This window comes from Piliocolobus tephrosceles, chromosome 17 (assembly GCF_002776525.5).
Source record: "Piliocolobus tephrosceles isolate RC106 chromosome 17, ASM277652v3, whole genome shotgun sequence".
Taxonomy (NCBI): domain Eukaryota; kingdom Metazoa; phylum Chordata; class Mammalia; order Primates; family Cercopithecidae; genus Piliocolobus; species Piliocolobus tephrosceles.
In genome coordinates, this window is record NC_045450.1 from 25,649,931 (window position 1) to 25,671,345 (window position 21,415).

General features: G+C 53.2%; 1 protein-coding gene across 3 annotated transcripts in view; it reads right to left on the reverse strand.

Annotated features, from left to right (window-relative positions):
* Positions 1–1,717: 1,717 nt before the first annotated feature.
* NSMCE1 (NSE1 homolog, SMC5-SMC6 complex component) overlaps positions 1,718–21,415 on the reverse strand; it is a 42,889-nt gene continuing 23,191 nt past the window's right edge. Inside the window, exons 1-8 of one of the 3 annotated variants that reach the window (XM_023192906.3) lie at positions 11,165–11,352; positions 10,971–10,996; positions 10,341–10,462; positions 9,462–9,539; positions 8,300–8,446; positions 3,460–3,576; positions 2,446–2,566; positions 1,718–1,960 (exon numbers count right to left, since the gene is read on the reverse strand). In XM_023192906.3, coding sequence (XP_023048674.1) covers positions 1,881–1,960; positions 2,446–2,566; positions 3,460–3,576; positions 8,300–8,446; positions 9,462–9,539; positions 10,341–10,462; positions 10,971–10,996; positions 11,165–11,268 — 795 coding nt within the window. In that variant the 5' untranslated portion in view covers positions 11,269–11,352 and the 3' untranslated portion in view covers positions 1,718–1,880. Of the gene's footprint in view, positions 1,961–2,445; positions 2,567–3,459; positions 3,577–8,299; positions 8,447–9,461; positions 9,540–10,340; positions 10,463–10,970; positions 10,997–11,164; positions 11,353–12,841; positions 13,019–21,415 lie in introns of those variants that run through there. The other 2 variants (XM_023192907.3, XM_023192905.3) reach the window with 2 other exon arrangements.

A 21,415-nucleotide genomic window follows, 5' to 3' on the forward strand; every position in this document is an offset into this window, starting at 1 on the left:
CGGGAGGAGCATAGACAGGCTGGAGCCGACCCCCTGTGGCAGCAGCACCCACTGTCACAGAATTGTCTTGACATCCACGACCCTTATTCCAAGGTCTGCCATTCTAGACTGGTCTTGCCTTCCTGTCATTTCTGCAAGCCACCTCATACGTTTCCAAAAAACCCCTCTTCTGGTGAGGCCAGCTGGGGCTGGCACTGGCTGGACACACTGGGCTTACCAATGGGCGTGTCTCTGCCCACTGACGAAGGGCTGGACTGGGTCCCCGGCTGCCTCACTGATGGGAAGGTGGGCTTGAGGGCTCAGGAGCCCAGACTTGGTTCTGGGAGGGTGAGCCTCCCACCAGCAGGGGACATTGGTTCACTGAGCCTTGGATACCTGCTCTACCCTGGGTTTACGGAGGTGAACAAAGGGGGATGTTCCTGCCTGTAGCGGGGGAGGCCAGCCACCAATTCAGAGTCCAAGTTCACTCCCCACTGCCTCTGAGGCTATTGAAGATGCAATCACGCCTTCAATTTGCTCAGGGAAAGGCCCCTGCTCCCTCAGCCACGTGGCCTGAGAGGGACGGCCCCACCCCTGTCTTCGGGGTGGGTGTGATTTTCCAATGCCAGTCAGATCATCCTGTCCCCACCTCGCGGGTGTCCACGTGGGAGCTATGGGCCATGAGGATGCTTGCACAGAAATATGGCTGTGTGGTGACCTCGCTGGAGCCCCTAGACCAGGCCTTTCAAGTCCCCTGTGGCCAAGTCCTTCCTTGTTTCGGCCAGTCTGAGTTGGCTTTTCTGTCATGACTGAAGCATCCTGACTGATGCTGCGGTTCAAGAGAGGCATGAAGATGGGGACCTAACAAGTGTGAGGATGGAGGAAGTGCAGGGAGCGAGGGGCTGACCAGTGCCAAAGGGCGACCGGGTGCTAGCCAGGAGACAAAGCCGGACACCAGAGGGGAGGGTGCGCAGGCCCAGGGCGCTCTGTGCAGAGGCTCCCGAGCTGACGAAGGAAGCTCTTCGTCACCCTGCGCAATGGGTGGGGGGAGGCGGTGGCGGATAAGCAGGGGCCTCACCAGGGGCCGCAGCCCTGCTGCAGCAGTTAGGGCGTCCAGGGGTCTTCCACAGGGAGCATGGAGGCAGGGTGTGGGCCAGGGCTGGCGCTCAGCCTGAGGCAGCAGCGGCAGGGCCAGAGGGCTATTGGCAGCTGGGCTGGACAGGATCTGGTGACAGTGGGATGCAGGAGGGTCAGGGAGAGGAAGCATTGAGGCTGAATCCCGGTCCCGACTGGGGCTGCTGGATGGCGGGGCTGCTGGACGGCGGGGCTGCTGGATGGCAGGGCTGCTGGACGGCAGGGCTGCCGGGCACCCACAGGGAGCAGAGGGTCCAGGGAGGGAGAGCACGTGTCCTGCCCAAACACCCAGCCTCAGCCCATTCAGGCCAGTGGCACCTTGGGCCAGGGGAGAGTCCAGACTGGGGAGTTGGGGAGGCCAAGGTTCACATATCCAGGTTTGGGCCAGCCCAATCCTGCTGGGACAGCTGGTCACAGCTGGGACTGGAGGCAAGGCTGCCCTGGGCAAGGACAGTGAGCTGTCCTGAGCTGTTGCTGGGGGCTCTGCTGGTTTCACCTGCTGGAGCCCAAACCCAGGGGTTCTGAGTGATGACCGAACTCCAGGAAAGAAGGCAAGGCCACGACACAGAGCCTCACACACAGGCTCGAGAACACAGACAGGGGCTGCAGCAACTTCCCAGGACAGTTTATTCCAAAGCTGTGGACAGTCCACGTTAAGAAGAAAGAGGTGACTCGCATGGAACCTGAAACACGGACGCCTCTCTTCCAAGAAGGGCTGCGGCGATCAGGCCGCCCAAGGCAGCCAGTGCCTCAGCAGAGCACGACGGCTAACGCTGCCTGGACCGCAGGGACTTTTTGTTCGATTTCGAGATACCAGACTCCCTCTCCTTCTCAGGGTCAAAGACTTCTGCAGACAGAAAAGGCAGGAAGGACAGTGAATGGAGGGGCTGGCAGCACAGGAGCACCAGCTCGAGCCAGCAGCTACGTCTCCTGTGCCAAGGACTCTGTCCTAGGTCTACACCATTCTTCACTGCCAACCCTCCCCAGCCCGTGAGGCAGAGTTAGCCCCAGTTCAGACAGGAACAAACTGAGGGAGCTGTGGACATGGCTTTCACATCCCCCTCCTCAGAGGGCCGCCGGAGAGGGAGCCTTGTCTAGACAAAATGCTCATAAGCATTGGAATTTCTGCTGGGTTCTAGAAAGTCCTCTGGAACGGTGCACACAACTCAGCCTTTACTTCCTGCGGTGGCTGCTTCTAGGATTCAGGCTGCTAATACGTACCCCCACACACCCTGGAGCCCTTCAGGGCCCTGTCTCCAAGGGCTTCCCCAGCACCAGGCCCTGCGTCCTGCTGGCCCAGCCCCTCCCATGAGCACCTCAGGGCCCACGCACCTGGGATCTCATGGGGCCAGTAGTCGTTGCAGTGGGGGCAGCGCGGTTCGGCGTTTGACTGGAAGTACTTGGCCACGCAGGGTAAGTGCATCCTGATCCCACAGGTTTCGCAGCTTTGACCCTGAAACAAGAAAGGCCAATGACGGCGGAGCTGGTGCACACCTCTGTGTTCTGCAAACCTCCGGGGAAGCCACAAGGAAAATGGGCAGCTGGCGGCATCGGGTTATCTTCCAGGCCCCAGATTAATACTGAAAATCCCAAACGCCTTAGTGCAGGGGAGTCTTTTGTTTGTTTGCTTGTTTGTTGCAGTGGGTTTTACTAAACAATTCTGAACACATGAACGCAGTGACAGAAGCCGAGGGCTGGCAAGCTCCTGCACTCAGATCCTGCAGGTGGCGTGTGGACAGCCACAGCTTTTCAGAAGCTTATTTGCTAATGTGGATCAAAAGCTTTCAAAAAAAAAAAAAAAAAAAAATGCACTTTGTCCCAGAAACTCCGCCCAAGGAAATAATCACCAGGTGCCCAAGGATACAGGTGTACGAGGCCCATGAGAGCAAATGCAATTATAAACAGCTACAGCTGCAAAACGACAGAAACTGAAAGGCACATCAATGTCCATGCTGGTTCAGTGGTTGCAAAGCCCTGCAAACTGGAGTAGACCACTCCGGAAAGCAGCAATTGATAGAGACACTCTGCCAAATACTCTGCCACAAAACTGCCAAGATAATGCAGGTTGCACAGAACACTCAACCTTCCTGAGAAAAATAAAGTAAGCGAGAGCCCTTGGACCCCAACAGCAGAACCAGGGAGGAGAGAGGCAGTGCGTCCCTGCAGGCCACAGTGGGGAGGCGTCCTCTGACACGTCCTGGGAGATGGCCTCCACCAGCTCTTGTGGAGGATGCGCCGGCAGTGCAGGAGGGCTGGGTCCAGAGCCAGGATTCCGGGAAGTACCTGTGCAGAGCCCCAGGAGCTGAGGGCCCAGCAATGAGCTCCCATGCCCTGCCCAGCGGGTACCTGGATGAGGAGGCTGTGACAGATATTACAGATCTTCACCGCGTCGGGGTACGTCTCCCGGATGTATTGCTCCATTTCCAGGATGGCCCGGCCATGCAGGGTGAACTCCCCTTCCTTCTGCAGGGACACACGGGAGGTGGCCACCCTCAGCCAGGCCCTCTCCCCATTCACTACCTCTGTTCCCTCTGTGATCCCACAGCCCAGTGCTCAGGAAGACACAAGGGTCTAGGCAGCTTTGCACCAACCCCAGAAAACAGGCATCAGTCACGCCCCCCTGGCAGAGCCTCAGCAAGGGAAACTGAGGCAAAGGCCCAAAAGGCATGGAGGCACAGCTCCCCGATACCCGCCTTTTCTCAGCATCTGTTGTGCCTTCAGACGTGACCATTCTGTCTGCACAGCAGTCCCGAGCGAGGCAGTCACAGCCCTCCTGCAGAGGAGGATGCTGAGGCCCACAAGGGGTCAGTCTCCCCAGGGCACAAACCCGAGCACCCACTGCTTCCATCCGCCACCCATCCCACTCCCAAAAAGCAGCATCCCTGGTGCCTCCCAGCACTTCTGCCTCCAACTGCAGTAGGGACCCTCAGAGATCATTTCCGGCAACGTCACTTTACAGATGGAGCTGGAAGGAGTCTGGAGAGGGCAGACAGGCCCCATCACACCATGGGCAGTGGAGCCTCCAACGGAAGCCAGGCCTCCTGGTTCCCACACCAGGGTGCGGTCTACCCATCATGCATCCTGAAAACCCTGGGAGAACCAGGAAGCACATGAATAACGCAGCTCCCCAGGCTGACCCTCCTGCCAGGTCACAGGAGAGAGGCAGCACTAAGGGAGACCCGAGGGAGGCAAATGAAATGGGACCCAGGACACGGACCCATGCAGGCTGATTCCAGTTTCTCCACAGTCAGCTCATGCATCGGACGTGAACCGCGCCAGGAGATGGCGTCACTGAAGCCTGCGAGTCACCCGAGTGCTCAACTGCCTTTCCTGTTATTTTCTAATTTTTACAAGCAAGAGCTGTCACTCCCGTTTTTGTTTTTTGGGGTTTTTTGTTTGTTTGTTTGTTTTGTTTTGGTTTTTTTGAGATGGAGTTTTGCTCTTGTTGCCCAGGGTGGAGTGCAATGGCATGATCTTGGCTCAATGCAACTTCCGTGTTCTGGGTTCAAGCAATTCTTCTGCCTCAGCCTCCTGAGTAGCTGGGATTACAGGTGTGTGCCACCACACCCGGCTAATTTTGTATTTTTAGTAGAGACGGGGTTTTGCCATGTTGGCCAGGCTGGTCTCAAACTCCTGACTTCAAGTGATCTACCGGCCTCGGCCTCCCAAAGTGCTGCAATTACAGGTGTGAGCCACTGTGCCCAGCCAAGCTGCATTTATTGAACAACTACTATGCGCCTGAAACTGCACCCAAGGCTCACCATTCATGACTCACTCAGTCCTCTGCGGGCCCATCAGGGAAGGGGCAGAAGGGGTGCCCTAGCCCTCAAAGAAGACGAGAGCCCAGGCAATCTCCCAGGCACCTCGCCACGACACTTGGAAGTCAGGACCTCTTGTAGGGAGCAGTCCTGGGGTGTATGGAGGTGTGTCCATCAGCAGACATCCAGCTCCCATGAGCCGCGCTTGCTCTCAGAGGCCTCCTCGCTGACCCCAACCACCCACCACCCCTGGGCCTTCTCCTGGACTGGCAGCTGCCTCAGCACCTCCATGCTGAGCCAGTCTCGCACAGGACTGGCTGTCCAGGAGTGACATGTCCTTGGGGTGATATGCCCATCTGGAAGGGCCTTGGCAGTGGACCCCTGGCTGTTTCTGTGGGAAGCCCTGTGTCTGAGAAGCCAAGGATCAGACGCTGACGTGTGGTCTCTCTGATCGAGGTGCTGCCCTAGGAAGACCTGTCCTGGGTAAATGAGCACCCCACCCCTGTTCTCAGCGGTTCCTCCAGAGTGCCGCAGACCTCAGGGCAACCCTTACCAGGCCATGTAGGTCAGAGAGCACTAGACCCTCACAGAAACCTGCAGCTGGCAATATCTCCATCCTGCAGATGAGGAAACATGCAGATGAGGAAACAGTCTCTGCAACAAGAAGCTGCTTGCCACAGGCAGCAGAGGAACCTGGAGGAGTCTCCCTACACAGCCCTTGCCATAGGAGCTTTGTTCCTTCGTCCTCCTCAGGGCCCCAGCAGGCCAGGCAGTCAACAAGAAGCCTCTCTAGGGCGACTGCCCAGCACCAGTGCAGGGGGCCCCCTGGTACTTCTGCAGCGCTCCTGCAGGTGGCAGCTCCCGGATCCTCTGTCCACCCTCCCTCGAGCTCAGAGGCGCCCTGCAGAAGGCGGTGCCAGCACTGTCTGTGAAAAAGGCACAGAGTACAAGCACCTGCAGCCACAGCTCACCCCCACAGACTCCAGGGCGGTGCCTCTCCTATCCACCACAGTCCTCTCCAGACACCAAGGGCAGACAAAGGGCAAGTCAAATCATAAAGCTGGGGGCACGCCCTGCAAGCCATGCACAATGGTGGTGGCGTGTGCTAGGAACGCATGCTCTTGGGTGCAAAGCAGGGTGCAAAGTGTTGTGAAATGGAATGTTGGGGCACTTAGCTCTAGGGGCTGGGATAACAGGTGATTTCAGTGGGTTTCTTTATGCATCCTGACATGTTCTAATCCTCCTATAATGAACAGGTATTTCCTGTAACGTTTTTTGTAAGTTTTAAACTCTGTTCCTCTGTAACCTCATCCACCCGTTCAGTCATCCAATCAGCAAGCATTTATTGAGCGCCTGAGGTGCCAGGCACTAGATTCTGCCATGGGAACCAGCCACGAAGGTCATAACCCCTGCCCTTAAAAAACTTGGCCCATGGCCAGGCACAGTGGCTCACACCTGTAATCCAGCACTTTGGGAGGCCGAGATAGGCAGATCACCTGAGGTCAGGAGTTCGAGACCAGCCTTGTCAACATGGACAAACCCTGTCTCTATTAAAAATACAAAAATTAGCCAGGCATGTGGCACACGCTTGTAATCCCAGCTATTTGGGAGGCTGAGGCAGGAAAATCACTTGAAGCCAGGAGGTGGAGGTTGCGGTGAGCCGAGATTGTACCGTTGCACTCCAGCCTGGGCGACAGGAGCGAAACTCCATCTCAAAAAAAAAAAGAAAAAAAAACTTGGCCCGAAGAGGGGCTGTACCACAAGCGAGAATGGTCACTTATAACCTGAGCAGCCCTAGAACATTCTCTAGTACCAAATACAGCCCGGAGGGCAAGAAAAACTGCGACAAAGCCATTGATGGGAGCTGCAGTCCCCAAACTGGGGCCTGAACTCGGCCCTGCCACTCTCAGGGTGTCCAATGTCATCCAGACCCCTGAGCTGTCAGCTAGAAACTAAGCTATGGAGCCACTGCAGGACAGCAGGCAGCCTCCGAGACAGGACATACGGGGAATGTGCCCAGCAGATCCTGCACTCACCAGGAGCTCCCAGCCCTGACCTCACCCCTGTGACCTCTGCCCTCACCCCGTGACCTCTCCACCCTTTCTTCCCATCAGGTACCCCAGGAACTGAATTTGGGTCAGGTTCCTGGTACATGCCCACCCTACACAGAAATTAGTAACTCAGAACACAAACTTCCCCAACCCAGAGGCAAGCCTTCCTGAAAAGGAAGTGGAGAATCGCTGCAGCCACAAGCAGCAGCCTCTGGCCATGAGTCCGACCACCAAGTGAGGAAGCGGGGACCCGACGTGAGCGCGTCAACACACACGGGCGCGAGCACCTGGGAGGGCACAGCTATGGTCAACTCAGCAAACACTGAGCTGTTGAAAACGGGTGCCTTTTGTGGAAAAAGAACTGAAACATTTGTTCTGCTCCATTCAGCAGGACTAGACGTGGGGGCGGGGCAGCATCTAGAAACTGGAGCTGCAGTGGGGCCTGTCCCAGACGTCACAGCTCCTTTCCTAAAGCTTGTCTGTGCCTCTTCTTTTTATTTATTTATTTATTTATTTATTTATTTATTTTTTTTTTTTTTGAGACGGAGTCTTGCTGTGTCTCCTGGGCTGGAGTGCAGTGGCCGGATCTCAGCTCACTGCAAGCTCCGCCTCCTGGGTTTTATGCCATTCTCCTGCCTCAGCCTCCAGTGTCGCTGGGACTACAGGCGCCCGCCACCTTGCCCGGCTAGTTTTTTGTATTTTTTAGTAGAGACGGGGTTTCACCGTGTTAGCCAGGATGGTCTCGATCTCCTGACCTCATGATCCGCCCGTCTCGGCCTCCCAAAGTGCTGGGATTACAGGCTTGAGCCACCGTGCCCGGCCGTGTGCCTCTTCTAAGCACTGACCCGGAGGAACTCACTGCTGACAAAAACAACAGTGGTAACCACCAATTCCTCTGCTGCCTCCCCCGCGAGCCAGCCAGTGCAGCACGGAGCACGTTACTGGGAGGTCCCATTCCTGCTCCTGACACGCCCAGCCCCAAAGGGGAAACGACAACTCCCCTCTTACAGGGAACCTGAGGTCACCTGGCTCAGGGTTCAGACCCGGGTCAGACATCACAGCCACGCTCTCAGCCACGGAACTGCCCTGCCTTGCAGTCTGGGCTAGAGGCTTGGTCCTGGGGCCCAAATCCCTGGGTGCAGCTCCTGGCTCTGCCATTCCGGCTGTGGCATCCTGAACACATCATGTGGGTAAACAGGGAGTGGGAGGCAGGAGAGGTGAGGCCCAAATCCTCCCCACGGGGTCACTGCTGGAATGCATGAAAGCAGATAAGGGATCTGAGAAGGCTGACATCAGTTGGCTACAAATACGATTTTGGAGAAAAAACTGCTATTCACTCGAAAGAGTGAGCCGGACTGGAAAACCATGAGACAGTACCTCAATTAGCCACTTGTTTTGGACAAACTTCTGCAGCACCTGCTCCGCTTCCTTCTTCCTCATCTTCTTGCCTTTAAGTTGATCAACCAGGTTCAAAATGTTTGTGGAAGACGCAAAGCCAGTTTCTGAGTCAATAATTAGTTCCAGCTGGAAGAAAGAGCAGGTACCATGCTTCTCTATTAAAATGGCAAAAATAACTTTTAAATGGTAATACCAAGTCTGGCAGGGGTGCAGTAAAACCACTCAGATCACAGGTAGAACTGGACGCTGGCATGGTATTCTGGGAAAACAATGTCATATGCATCAAGAGTCAGGACTGTGCTCAGTTCTTTTGACTCAGAGGTCACTTCGATAACATCCTCCCAAATAAATCATCTTAATGTCCCCAAATCAAAAAGGGTCGCCTTGCCTCACGGCTGGCCTCAGAGGCAGCAAGAGACAGACCTCTGGGGAAGACGGGTTCCTGCACACGCAGGTGTGTGCTCAGCTCAGCACCTGCTCCTCAACCCTGGCAGCTAATAAACCCCAGGAGAAGACCTAAAAGGAATGATTCCAACGCCTGGTTCTCAGAGATTCGGATTCGACAGATCGCAAGTGGGGCTGAAATGTCTGAATTCTTTTTCACCTCTGCAGTTATGTAGGCCTGAGAACCACTCTTAGCCATGTGTTTGACCAGAGGGCCGAGCAAACAGCTCTGAAGCCTGGTAGAGCAATGCCTCTCAAATGTGCACATGCAAATGATTCAGTGGGCACCTGGCAAAAATGCAGATTCGGACTCAGCAGTCTAGAGTAGGGACTGGGACCGGGCCTTTCTAACAAGCTCCCAGGCGATGCTGCTGCTGCTGCTGCCTTTCCAGATGGCACTTAGAGCAGCCAGGTAGGAACGCCTGTTACTACCAGTGAAGCCCTGCTCTTGCCCATCCAGCTGGGGCTCACACCTGGCCCAGCACTTCCTTCCCAGGCAGCCATGGGGGCCCCTGACAGCTGTGAATTCCAAATGGGTAGTCAGTGATATCTCCCTGCAAAGCCTTTTCTCAGACAGCAGTGGTGGCCCATGTCCCCCCAGTGATCCTTGAAGACTGCAGTTGCCACTTCTAACGACTAAGACAGAACTTTCCCATAAGAAGCCCAGCCAATGGGCGACGGGGATTACTCTACTTACAGCCTTTCTAAACAGATCCAGTTCATTCTCTGCAAAATCCGTAGCCATTTTGGAAACTGAAGTTGTAGCAAGATTCACCTAAGAAATAAGTCAGCGCAACAGTCAGGCTGTGCCCTTCGCGTGTTGGTTAACGTGTTGCTGGCTCTCCCTCCCTCCCCTCCTCCGTCTCTGGCCAGTCACCGAGCTCCTGTATCCAGGCGCTGCGAGCCGCAGGATGGATCTGTAACCAGGCATATACTACAGACTTTATTCTTTAGCTCAGTCAACATGCTGGACCCTCAGAAGTTTCAGAACTCCAGAGGGTGTGCAGTATTTTCCAAACTCAGATAAATCTGGAAGATTTGTCTACATGTTAATGGAGCTTCAAATGCAAAAGGCACTGAGAAGTCTGACAGCAAGGAAATCTGCTTTGCCGTGTCTGACCAGCATTTCCACAGTTCTTTGACTGTGTCATGTTTTTTCCAGGGAATTGAGTTTGGGAAACGCTGGACTACAGTGCTCCTTTCTGAGTGTGAGCCTGGCTGGGAGCAGCCAGATGTCCTCTGACCAGCCCGAGGTGTCTCCTAGCCGGGGATGGGCCATGTCAGCTTCCCACTCCTGTGTTTCACCCTGATCCCTACCTGTCATCTGAAAACCACTGAAGACCCCACGTGGGTCGCAATCCTTGACACTCCTACACACAGTTTCTTTCCATCGCTTCTCTGTCTTATTCTAAGTAAAAAACCATTTCTCCCTTTATTCCTAATATTCCATACATTTGGAGTGACTTCTTTACAAAGAACTGTCCAAAAGAGAAATCAAACCAAAGCAAACACAGGCTGCCTGGGCCCTGTCCCAGCTCCTCAAAAACGCCACTAGAGGGCTCTGCCAGGCACTCACCAACGCATAAATGGGTCTCCCGTCATCTTCCGTGACTCCTCTCTTTATCTCGATATACAAGGACTCCAAGACACTGTTAATGTTGTTGATGAAGTCCTCCAACTTATCTACAGTGGCATTGCCTGGAAATAAACAGACCAAAAAAGGGGGGTGACGGGGGGCCTCATCAAAAAAAACGTAGCTTGCTTGAATCATTCCATCCCATCTCAACACAGGGGACAGCAACCCCAGACACGGGCGGAGGCTGCAGCCTCTTGGGTGAATGCCAGTGCCGCGTGGCTTCTTTCTTCCTGGAGTACTTGGAAGACAAACAGACAACAGATGGAGGGCGTTGTGAGGCAGGAGGGCCGGGGAGATGCTATCTGCAACCACGGAGGCTGCCGCGGGCTTCCTGTCTTTGCTCGCTGCCTCCTGATGAGAGTCCGGATCAGCACCTTCAGCGTATCACTCAATGACGTGCTCAGAGCGTGCACTAAGCTCCCGCTGCACATCCCATCCCATCCCATCTCAGCCCTTCTACCTCGTCCCCGGTGCCCCGCGAGAGGCCTCTGTCCCTCTGCGTCCCCACACGTCTTAGGTGGAGCTTTATTCCTTTCTTTTTTTATTCAATGTCCACTTATCCTCACTTACATGCCAGGCTTGTGCTGGGTCCTGGGCTGGAACAGTAAGAATAACAACAACCAGGGTGAGAAGGGCAGCTTGCAACAAGCCCTCAGCATGGAGAGACCCTGTCCCGGGCACCTTTTGTCATCATGAATCCACCCTCCAGCAGCTCTCTGGGCACAGGGAAAGAGGCTGAGATGCAGAGAGGTGAACTGACTCACCCAGAGTTGCACCACAAGGCCGGGGCTTTGACCTCTCTGTCACCCACCTCCCCTGGCCCTGCCAGCAGGACGCTCACAGCCCAGGGGCCACCATCCAGGTCCATCAGTCTGAGGAGGGGGCACCCACAGTATTGCCGGGGGCTCAGCTGAATGGACACTGATCAGCCAGGGAAGGAAGGAGGGCAGAGAGGCTGCGGTAGGGAAGGGAGCCAGATCACACAGGGCCTGTGGCTGGCGACAGCAGGGCCTTTCTCCTGCGGCACCAGGAAGCCTCTGAGCGCTGGAAGCAGTGGAAGGACATGTCTAGCGCTGTGTACCTTTCATGCTGTGAAACTTTTTTTTTTTTTTTTTTTTTTGAGACAGTCTCACTCTCGCCCAGGCTGGAGTGCAGTAGCGCAATCTTGGCTCACTGCAACCTCCACCTCCGGGTTCAAGCAATTCACCTGCCTTAGCCTCCCGAGGAGTTGAGATTACAGGCGCCCACCACCACGCTCAGCTAATTTTTGTATTTTTAGTAGAGATGGGGTTTTACCATGTTGGCCAGGCTGGTCTCGAGCTCCTGACCTCAGGTGATCCGCCCACTTTGGCCTCCCAAAATGCTGGGCTTACAGGAATGAGCTTGTGCTGCGAAACTTTTTAAAGCAAGAGTATGTATTACTGTTTTCACTGTTTTTATGTATTAAAATAAATAATTTCAAAAGATTCATGCCTTAGAAAATCATTCTGGAAAAAAACACTGCAAGAAAAACCAGATAATATGATACATTTATGTGTGAAACAAAAACAGAACCAATGAAACAGTCCCACAGGAAAAGGCCCAGCAGGTTGCCCACCGGACTGACGACCAAGGCCATCGCCAGGAAGGGACTAAACGGGGGTCATCACAGCGCACTCACGCTGTGTGTGTATGTTTGATTTCTTATAGACAGAGGCATTTCTAAGCTACCCATACAACTCAAAAGTCATAAAGTTAAAAAAAAAAAAAACAGAAGATCACGCTGGTGAAAATGGAGGACGTGGCCGTGTGAAAGAGTCAAGGACAACCCGGGCCAGTGAGCTCCATCAGAGGATCAGGCTGTGGCGGCCCAGAAAAGCCGAGAACAAAGCCCAGGGCAGCGACACTAACGCGCCATGCTCAGCGAGGAGTTAACCTTCCATTTAAGTAAAGTTTTTAAAAGGCAGTTTAAATTAAAAAGTAGTCATAATAAAGTGGGTGGAACATGGACATGGTGAAATCGTAACATATGACAATGGCATCTGGCCTCGGTGGCTGGAGAGCAGGCATCAGGAGGGAGGCATGGCCTGACTTCCTGCCTCCACGCCTCTGTTCACAGGTCCCTCCTTTCTGAAAAGCTCTCCCTCCACTGCTGCAGCCACCTGAGACGGCCTGTTTTTCCAGGAAATGTTCTCTTCTGCCCCCGATGCTGTCTTCCTCTTCCACACCACGCAAGGCAGCTCTTTGCCGGCGTGGGAGCCAAGCTGTTCCGTACCTGCCTGTGCCAGTGACTTGGGCAGACACACTTTTCCACCCCCAAGGGCAGCCAATGCTGGATAGCTCAGACGCAAGGGGCCCAGACACCAAAAAGCCTTGCTCAGTGCAGAGTGAGTGACAGGAGCCCTGTCCACCCAGTGTGACACCGGGGCAAGTCCCACCTCCCTCTGAAAGTGACAACTCACATTTTCCACTAAGGAGGCCCCTCCTGGGTGTCGGTGAGAACAATGGGCCCTGTGGGCAGATGAGAGGCATTCTGATCTACTGGACTTTCCAGACACCCCATTGCGGGGAGGGAGCCAGCAGCCCTCTCTGCCCTTCCCCTCTCCCCACTGCCTCTGGTTTGGCGTCCGGCCTCATTTTACAGAAACCATGAATGTTTTGCTGTATTTTTATCTGACCAACCACTTCCTCCTACTGTACTCGCTCACTGCAGACACCAGCCACCGCTTGGGCGCTCCCATTCTCTCCGCTATCGCCCTCTCTTTCCTTCCAAACGCTTCCTGCATCGGGGTCGTGTCCACGATCTCCATCGCTGACCCTGTAACTGTTTCTCACGGAGGCCCCACGCCCTTGCAGCTCCTCTTAATTGTGACCTGAGAAGAAACTTCTCTTACGCTCAGCAAACCCCTCAACTGACTCCTTTCAGCAGCAACAGAAGCGGCGTGGTGGCATGGGGCTGGCAGCAGAGGTGTGGGCTCCAGCCCGTCCTGCCCTCCCGCTCTGTGGGGCCCTGCGTGAGCCTCTCCCGCACTTCTCATCTCTAACAGCCACACACGGTCTCGCCTCCAGCCTCACACATGTCCAGAACCCTCTTCCCTCCCGCCTCTCCACCACCACTCCTGGCTGGACCCCAGCCTCCTGGTCCTCTGGCAGCCTCCTGTACAGGCCTTCCCCAACCAGATGAGCTGCACTTCCCAGCTCTGTGCTCCAGCACTTCCTTCCTCATCACACGGTGCTCCGGCTACCGTGTCCGGCCACCCTGAAACAGGAGTCAGCTGGTGACGCCTGCCAGCCCAGCAGCCATGTCCCTCCCTAACGAGACCTTTGCCTTTTTTCTTTCTTTTTTTGTTAAGAATTGTCTTTCTCTTACATTTGTGGTTTTGGTGAGAGAATAATTCCAGGTACAATATTCAGGGAACCAGAAAGCAGAAAGCTGAAGGGACCAGAGATTAGGGCAGCCAGGAGTAGACAGAGAACCTGTACCAGCCAGACACTCTCGCAATCTGAGCAAGGGACAAAAGGAAGCTTGGACGTGGCTCCAGCCCAGAAGCTACAGAGGGCCAGCTGCTCTGGCCATGCAGTGGTGCCATGCTTCCTGCCCGTCCCCGACTGCGCACCTGGCCACCAATGAATCCTACGTGTCCCTCCCCCAATAGCATCTCGATACACTCCTTTTTTTTTTTTTTTTTTTTTTCGAGATGGAGTGTCACTCCATCGCCCAGGCTGGAGTGCAATGGCGCAATCTCAGCTCACTGCAACCTCCACCTCCCAGGTTCAAGTGATCCTCCTGCCTCAGCCTCCGCAGGCACTGGGACTACAAGTGTTTCACCACCACAGCTGGCTAATTTTTTGTATTTTCAGTAGAGATGGGATTTCACTGTGTTGGTCAGGCTGGTCTCAAACTCCTGACCTCAAGTGATCTGCCCACCTCAGCCTCCCAAAGTGCTGGGATTACAGGCGTGAGCCACCACGCCCAGCCCCGACACATTCCTTTCTCAGAACTGGGGTCTCTTGCTTGCCCCCAAGACCCTTACGATGCCCACTAAGTGCTAAGGTGGCACCAGATCGCTGCTTCCCAGCCTCAGGTCTTCAGGACAGCTAATGTCCACAGCTCTGCCCCTGCTCTCTCCTCTGATCCTGGAGCCCTGGTGGAGAAGCTACAGTTTGCCAATCTGTAGGGATACACTGGGCTAAAGGCATGTCTGAGGATCCTTTTGCCCTCAATATTCTACAAGCCCATGATCATGATAAAGAGTGTGGGATAAAGTCCATATCATGGGATTCTGAGACAGCTACTTTCAGTCTTAGAAATACCACTTTGAGGACTTAGGAGTTAATTAATAATACCACTCCTTTTCAGAATCTAGAACTAACTGAAGAAAAAGGCACATCCTTCAGTAAATATCAAAATATCAGGTTTTCTGTAGGTAGGGCTGGATCAGAGGCTGGTTCTCCGCACACCGCCAACCTCCAGTCAGTGATATGGGAGGCCCAGCTACGAGGACAGAGGAACGAGGCCCTGGCCCTACCACAGATGTCTCCCCTACAGGGAAAGAGATACCGAAGCCAGGACAACCAGCACCATGTTTGAATCAAGCAAGTTGAACCTCTAAACCTCTAAACACAGAGCCACCTGTGTTTTCTCTACATGGAAGAGGCAGGGTGTGTCTGGATTTCTTAAGGACTATAGTAAAGTAGTTTGTGTCAGGCTAAAATCAAGGGGCCTGCAAATGTGTGACTGTAATTCACCTTATTATGTGCCAGCACTATGCATTCTCATGGTTCATTTCATCATGACAGTAACAGTAACTCCAGAAGGTGCATCACTAATATCATCTGTATATATAGGAGGCTTGGAGAGGTTAACAACTTGCTCATAGTTTCTGTAACTTGGAAGGAAATGGAGCCCAGGCTTGCCCGACCCCAGATCTTAAGCTGCCAGGCACTAAGCCACATGGGCTCCGCAGCACAAGCCGGAGGACATCCTGTATACCAGACCCACCGTCATCTCATCTACACCCTCCTGCACCTGCCCTGTGCTTCAGAGTCACCGAGAGAGACTGGGCCAACAGGGAAGGATGGAAGGCATCTGGGCACCTGATTAAGACTCCAGAGGTGGTACCCAGAGAGGAGCTGCACTCACAGAGGAGAGGCATCGGATCGGCCTGGCCTGGCCCAGCCCAGCATCCATCATCCCCTCAGGCCAGCCCAGGCCAGCCCAGCATCCATCATTCCCTCGACCCAGCCCACTACATCATCCATCATACCCCCAGCCCAGCCCTGAGCACTGAGCCAGGTCCAGGGTTCGGGGACAGCATGCAGGGCAGCAGGAGCAGCTAAGGAAAGGCAAAGACCCTGGAGCGGACAGAGTCACTCTTCCTTTAGCAGGAAATGCCTGTCAGTGGTGACAATTGAAAATGGGCCTCCAGGCAAGTGACAAGAACTGAACAAAACAGGACACTTCTCCCCTAAGAAGGAGGGTTGGCTCAAGTCATCTTGAGAGATTACTTTTTGAACTAATTCTGTACACATTTTCTCCTTTTCTTTTAAAATTAAATTTTAAGGCCAGGTGTGGTGGCTTACACCTGTAATCCCAGTACTTTGGAAGGCCAAGGCAGGAGGATCACTTGAGGCCAGGAGTTCAAGACAAGCCTGAGCAATGGATCAAGAACTCATCTCTACAAAAAAAAATGTAAAACTCAGCCAGGCATGGTGGCATGTGGCTGTAGTCCCAGCTACTTGGGAGGCTGAAGTAGGAGGACAGCTTGAGCCCAGGAGTTGGAGATTGAAATGAGCTATCATCGCATCACTGCATTCTAGCCGGGGTGACAGAGCCAGGCCACCTCTCAAAAAACAAAAGAAATGATGTAAGTTAAATTGGAATGAACGTTACCAATGAGCCTCTTCTTGCTATATCAGGGTCCCTGCTTCCCAGAGGCTACTGGAACCTAGGATTCACTGTGCGCTTGGGCAGCAGGAAATTGGGAAGTCTACTGCCCTGACCTCTGACCAACACATAGTTTTGTTCTAAACTAGGCACTAAAAATACAAAATGTTATTTTTAGGCAGAGGAAATAATAGCAAAAAATAAGACTCCAAGAGCCCAAGCCACTGTGAGCCAACTTGCCCTGAGACAGCCCTCCTGACAGAGAGGGCGGACGGGTGGTCCTGCTAGCACAGCACTGAGGACAGGGCAGGGCAGGGCAGGCTCCAGATGAGACAGGAGTGGTGAAGTGGAGCTGACCCAAGAGAGCAGACCCTGGGCTGCGAGGAAGGGCTGACAGGCAGGACGTGGGGCTGGGGAGGTTTGGGAGGGGCCACGGGATTTCACCTCTCAGCCTGTAGCTCTCATCTTTCCCCCAAGAGCCTGGGGGAAAAGATTCTCTCGACCTTCATGCACGCAGATGCAAAGATGAGAACTGCCACGGGCACTTCCGAGCACAGCCAGTGAACAATGCTGGGAAGAGCAGGGTGGAAGGAGAGTGGATGGTCTGTGGTAGATCACTTAGAGACAAAGTATCCTCTCCATGGGTGCACCAGCGCATTCACTACACGCTGCAGTGCGGCTCCCCACCTCTCAGCAGACCCTCAGTGACCGCCGCAGAGGCGAGCCAGAAAGGATCGCTGCTTCTCTTTCTCAGAGGTCAGAGAGATGAAGGACATACTTAAGATGGGACAGGAAGTGACAAAGTCCAGACCAGAAACCCGATGTCTGGCCATTAGCTGGATGCAATCACGAAAGGAAGTGGGCATTCATCAGAAAAAAATTCTTACATATATATGCAATGATGTTGAGAATACTTCAAAATAACATGAGTAAGCAGGTACAAACATAAATAAAACAAGATCCGTCCTGCGTTCATCATCTGAACTGGGTGACGGCACACAGGACTTCACTGTGTCAGTCTCTCCACTTTTCTGTTTGACTTTTTCCATAATAAAATGTTTAAAAAATACTTCAGTGCTCAACAATCATATAACTTGACTCCTTGACCCTCAGGAATCTCAATTTAAAGAGAAAAGTGAGTGTCCTGTGACAAGGTAGATTAGCTCAGGGCTCCAACAGTAGAGAAGGAATAGGATTTTAATAACGTGGTTTTAAAACCTATTGTTCTGAGATCTGTACACAGAGTTCTTTTCTTCTTAAACTTAAGAAGTTTATTACAATCAGAAAGTCTGCTCTTTAGCCTCACTCAAATGACAGAGCATAAAACTTATTTTATGTTACTGGGCACAGTACTTGCATCTCAGCTGCATGCATTTATGGTCCTAAAACCTACACTACCACTGCAGGAGTGGTGATGGGGACACCCACTTGCTGTCCCTATCTACGCAGCATCTATGGGACATTCCCCTGGCTGGAGGTCTATCAGTCAGGACTCCCACTGGCAATAAAGCAGTGTCCACTGGTTTATCACGGTAAAGTTCTGGATCATAATGGGAATCGTCATGAGAAACATAAACTACTATATATTTTGCTACTGATACTGTTCATACACATTTCATCTTAATCCCACCCACTGAAAACAGGTGGTCCGTCTATCCTTGAGATGAGTGGCGGCTCTGACACCTTCTGTGGCGCTCTGGTCCCCACCCCTACCCATGCAGGAGCCCTCGCAGAGTTGATACAGGGGCTCTGCAGGGGACGGGAAAGGAGGCTTCCTGGTCACCCCAGCCCCTGAAACCAGAGCAGCTCTTCCTGATCCCCGCTGGGTAAGCTTCCTCCTGCTCAGATTGCACTGAGCAAGTGAAAATGGACCAATCCGATGCCTACAGAGGCAGGCAGGAAGCACAGCTGCAGACAGCCCTGGGCACAGCAGGGAGCTGGAGGCACACATTCTACCAAAGAAGGCAGCACTGCTCTGCTTCAGCCGAGTGCCCGAGCTTTGTGTGTTTACACAGAATCTCCTGGCGGTTGTTTTCTGCTTAACCTGGTAATTCTTAAAAAGTACAAACACTGTAGTGCAAACAAACAATGCCTATAAGTTATATGCCACTGACAGTTCACCATCTCCCAATTCCGATGTGGGCGGGAAACCCGCTGTCATGAGACACAGTGACTAATGAGGCCACTCTGTTCCCTGACCCGCCAGATAAGCAGTTACTATTTCTCACACCGGCTGGACTGTCAGCAGCTCAAAGGAATGGACTGTGTTATTCCCATTCTTCTGAGAGACTGAACATACAGACGGCCAATGGGCTGCAGCCCATGGCCAGACCACGTATAAAAGCAGAACTCCAACCCAAAATCTACAGCAACCTGCCCAGAAAGCCAGCCCACCACCTCCAAGTGAGAACTGTAGGAAGCCAGGCCAGGCCCCCAGCAACCAGTCCAGAAGCCAAAACTAACCCACAATGATGGCCCAAAAGGACTAGCGCAGGATCAGTAACTGATACTACCCTAACTGATTTTATTTTGTATTTTAGAGATGGGGTCTCGCTCTGTCATCTAGGCTGGAGAGCAGTGGTGCAATCACAGCTCACTACAGCCTCGAACTCCAAGGTTCAAGTGATCCCCCCACCTCAGTCTCCCCAATATCTGGGACTACAAGCATGAGCCGCTATGCTCAGCTAACTTTGTTTTTTCTGGAGACCCTGAGGTCTCTCAATGTTGCCCAGGCTGGTATCAAACTCCTAGCCTCAAGTGATCCTCCTGCCTCAGCCTCCCAAATAGCTAAGACTACAGGCATGTATCACCACACTCGGCAACTTCCCTGATTTTCATTCCTGTTTCTAAGAGACAACAAACCAGAGAAAGCAACACACACTTCTAACCAATCACATAGGACGCCCCGCTTCTGCTTAGCTGTCTCCACCTTGCCCTGGCCAGCAGCCTCCACTCGGGACACCTGAAGCCTCCCTACTCTGCTGGCTACCTGGAGTCTCCGCCAAACCCAAGTGGAGGCTGCCTACCTTGCTGGGACAAGCTCTAGATAAGTAGCCGCTGCCTGTTCTGCTGCCTGGTCTCCGTTTATGCTCACACTTTATCTGTGGAAGACTCAACTTGGTGCCCATTCTGGGCTAAGCAGGGGCTACGAGGTGGCTGGTATGAAGGCGGCCAACCGGAGTCACTCTGACAGGCACACGCCCTTCCCTTTCCCCACTCACTACAGCCCAAAGCAGACAACAGCCTCCAACATTCTCCCGGTGTCCCCTCTAGCCTTCTCCCTCTGTCTGTCCTCCACATGCAGCTGAGTAGAGCCAGATCCCGGCACTCAGCCTGGAAGCTGCCTGGGGCTCCATCCCCTGACCTATGTTCCCACCTGCTTTTCTGTCCCCCGCTCCCCCACACCAAGCTCCTCCCCATCTCAGCCCCTTCACTCATGCTGCCTTCCCCTTGGAAAGCGTCTCCCGCAGATCTCTGCAGGGCTGCCCCTCATCACCCGAGCATCGCCACACATGGCAGCTCCAGAGAAAGGTCTGAGCGGAGGCCCTAGCCAAAGCCACACCCCAGGCCCGCTATGCCGAGGGACTCAATGCTTCCTTCCAGCAGTTAGCACCCCAAACTACCGCACTGTCTGCCTCCGAGTTGCTGTCTTTCTCTTTCTAAGCAGAATGTCAGCCCACTAAAGGCTGGGATCTGCTCATCCTACTCACCACAGCACCCCAACATTCAGCTGATACTCAAGACGTATCCATCAACGAACCAAGGAAGATGTGTGGTACCAGTGGTGAGCATGCTTTCTGAATTTTCTAGGAAAACCCCAACAATAGAATTCAGCCCTGTGGTCTATACGATAATTCCTCTCACACTATCATAGCAGCACCATGGGTCTTCTGATAGTCACCCCCACCACCCACTCCCAGCAACTGGGATTAGATGGCAAGTCAAGGGGCAGAAAAGGAAGGACGAGGCAGTGGCAAGCATGGAGTGAACGTGTCCCCGCAAGTACTCTCTGCCAGGCACTGAACACACATTCCCTTGCTGAATCCTCACGACTCTTCCATGAGATGAATGTGATGTCCCTGATAACACAGAAAGCTGAGACTCAGAAAAGTAAAAGAACTTTCCCCGGGTCCTGGAAGAAATGGGACTTGAATTCATGCCTTTGGAAAATGGCTTCCCTGTTCCAGCCAGCGGGGTCTGTGGTAATCCCACTGAATCCATTCCCAGTACTGCCACGCGTCAGCACATAACCTCTCGCATGTGTGGGATCCAGTTCAAAATGCATTCCCAAACACACGACGTGTGCGCTTAGGGGAGCGTGGAGCACACAGAGATCCTGGCTCAGCGACTCCATGCTGGCCTGAAGGGCCTGCGGTGGAGCCGTCCAGCCTGGACTCCCATGCTGCAGACATGAGGAACGGGCAGGACTTGGACACATCTAGGCCAGTACGAGCCAGAGACACAAAAGCAACATCAATTTTCTTGTGGTTACAGAGCTTTTTGAACCCAAAGATTCCTGTCTAAGCACTTAATAACTGCTGGCTGTCAATTCTGTATGTTGAGAAATTCATCGAGGCACATGTTCGATGTTACTTTTCACACTCATTTTTTGCTACTTTTCAGTTATGATCCCAGACTTTATCTCCCTTGATTAACGGAAAGGCAGACCGGCTCTCACAGCGGTAAGCTGATTAACTGTTCATCATGGCCAAAAGGGAGAACTAGAAATGAAATCACTAAAAATAGAAGGAAAATGCACTTGCAGCCAGCTTCTAATTATGACCGAGTCTTTCTTGGAAAGAGAAGGTGTTTACAAATAGGACTACAAATGGATGGAATACTAAACCAAAATGTCAACATCGCTGATTCGCCATCAACGCAGGTAGCCTGATGATGTACAGGAGGCCAGCACTGGACAACAAAGCAGGCACAGGCATGTAAATCAGCGCGCTGGGAACAAACCCGGGAGGAAGGCAGATAAGAGGGTTGACAAAAACGGAAAATCTTTATCAAACCCCAACGTGACTATGATACTTGATTCACTCATCTAGTTTTGACACATGTATTTCAGCTACCTGGTTTTTGCCCAAACATCAAATTATTTACTATGCTCACTGAAGTATTTCTAAATCTAAATTTTTAAATCTAA